This window comes from Salvelinus fontinalis, chromosome 18 (assembly GCF_029448725.1).
Source record: "Salvelinus fontinalis isolate EN_2023a chromosome 18, ASM2944872v1, whole genome shotgun sequence".
In the NCBI taxonomy this organism is placed as follows: domain Eukaryota; kingdom Metazoa; phylum Chordata; class Actinopteri; order Salmoniformes; family Salmonidae; genus Salvelinus; species Salvelinus fontinalis.
Window position 1 is genome coordinate 36,263,263 of NC_074682.1, and position 2,115 is coordinate 36,265,377.

At 43.2% G+C, this 2,115-nt stretch overlaps 1 protein-coding gene across 1 annotated transcript; it reads right to left on the minus strand.

Moving 5' to 3' along the window:
• Positions 1 to 214: 214 nt before the first annotated feature.
• LOC129815984 (homeobox protein Hox-C12a-like) lies at positions 215 to 2,115 on the minus strand. Its single transcript, XM_055870186.1, has 2 exons — positions 1,515 to 2,115; positions 215 to 609 (listed from the first exon to the last, which is right to left on the minus strand). Exons 1-2 carry the CDS (start codon positions 2,113 to 2,115, stop codon positions 371 to 373), a joined length of 840 nt encoding a protein of 279 aa, XP_055726161.1. The 3' UTR covers positions 215 to 370.

Below are 2,115 nucleotides of genomic sequence, written 5' to 3' on the forward strand. Positions count from 1 at the left end.
TGGTAAAGTTATGGGAAACTACACAGTCAAATATATATGTATCAAAAAAGCGTTTACTAATTAGATGTTTCTATAGGCCTATCAAAGAACACAGAATACAGGCTAGGGAATACTTTACCCCCTTGCACTGTCACTACTTTCGTAACGTTTTATGCGACTCAAGGTCAGATAAACATATATTTGGAAATATGTTTTTCGAAGTATGTAGTGATAAACCAGATGCGTCCTCCTTCTTAAGGACATCAGACTTCATACTGTGCATGCTATGCGATCGAATTTGATAACACCAAAATACAGTACGTTTAATTTAAAATACTGCCTGCCTGCCTATATTCCGCTTCACAATCTCTCTTTCCCCTCTCTCTCCCTTTTAGAAGAAGGACAGGGCCTGCTCCCTAAGCATCAATCTCTTCTTCTTCATACGCCGGTTCTGGAACCATATTTTAACCTGTTGGTCGCTGAGGTTTAGGCGGTCAGAGAGTTCCCTCCGCCGCTGTCTGGTGATGAACTCATTGAGCATGAAATCGCCTTCCAGCTCAGCCAGCTGGAGTTTGGAGTAGGGTTTACGTTTCTTTCGGGTTCGGGTGTGCATTGGATACCACGGGGCGCCTGGAGAGGGTAGAAGAAGTGGATGGGTGAGCATGGATGAACGTATAGGCTCTATAGCCTATAGTTTGGCATACATCGCCAAGCTAAGGTAAAAGTCCTGCACTGCATCAGTTGATTCTATAGAGCTGGTTATCAAACGTATTTTGAAAGCTTTTGTCATCAGTGTGAGCAGTTCCTGGCCCAGTCTTAAAACAGACTAATTTAAAACAATGAGTTAACATTCGGAGTAGAATATGGACACTCAAACAAATTATATTATACTACTACTGTTTATTATGTAAATGGCATTTACAATTTTGAATTTCACCAAAGAATGTGTGGTGAGACAGTGGGACGTATGACATCTTGTAATTTGATTGTGGATAGATACGCTGTAATTCACATTAGTCTGTGTCAGGTTTACAGTGGCAGTTAAGGTCGTCAATAACGATAGTCTCACTCTCAAGCATATCGAATTGCCAAAGGCATGCAAGCTAGAGTTCTTGTGAATAACAGCATGCATTTTTTCGGTGTCTGATTTAATTTGCAACAAACTATCAAAAACCTTGAGTCTATGTTTTTTCTGACTTTATCCTGATCTCCTATAGGTTGAAATTGTTCAAAATATTGTGTGTCAATTCTCATTTTTACCACAAGACATTCTCATTTTTACCACAAACAATATCGAATTTTTATGGTGCTGTAAGGGTTTACTGGTGTGTAAAAGGCTGAGTGTAAACGAAAATATGTACCCTTCCTTGAATGCTTCCCCTAGCGGCGCTCACCCCAACATGCAAGCCTCGTGTCAATTCAGCATCCTAAGAATTTATAAAGACGAGCAATAGGACTATCAACAAATCAAGAAATAAGATTCCAATGACAAAAACAAGCACATAACATTCCATTGTTAATGTCCAATAACTCACCTCCACAGGCTTCTGTGCTTAGTGCGTGATTGCCAGGGGATGTCAACGCCTGAGCGATGCCTGCAGAAGATTTGCTCCCTTCATTGAGCAGCGATGAACTGGAGTCAGATTCTAGGGATTGACAGGATGGCGGATCTTGGGTCAACTGCTCGGCGCCATAGTCGTACTTGGAAAATGGACCATTGTTGCCCATCCCGTTGTGCTGTCCATGCTCCGTCATTATGGATGAAGAGGAGTCTCCTCTTGCCCTCTCTTCACGTTTGAGGATTGCGCTTTCAGCGCAGGGTTCCCTGTTGCCGCCACCGTTGCTGTAAAAACATTTGCTTTCATCTTGTCTGGTGATTTCACATGCACGGTTGAAAGAGGGATTAATGGGCATGGGACTGCTAAAGTAGGGTTGAGGATATCCATTGCACGGCTCCGAAGGGGTCCAAGGGAGCGAGCATACATTGTCCCTTCTTGGGTAGGAGAGAGAGGGTAGACCCGCCAGTTGTCCCCCAGACGCTCTGAAATTGGGGAGGTAAAATGTGTCTCCAGTGTGGATGTTTACCAAAGGTCCCACAAACCCGGACCCGGGATTAAGAAGATTATGCTCGCCCAT

Bases quoted from the DNA above. Each gene is read 5' to 3' on its own strand.
- LOC129815984 (XM_055870186.1), bottom strand. From the start codon at position 2,115: ATGGGCGAGCATAATCTTCTTAATCCCGGGTCCGGGTTTGTGGGACCT. The intron at 610-1,514 runs GTGAGTTATTGG...TACCCTCTCCAG, and splicing joins AAGCACAGAAGCCTGTGGAG to GCGCCCCGTGGTATCCAATG.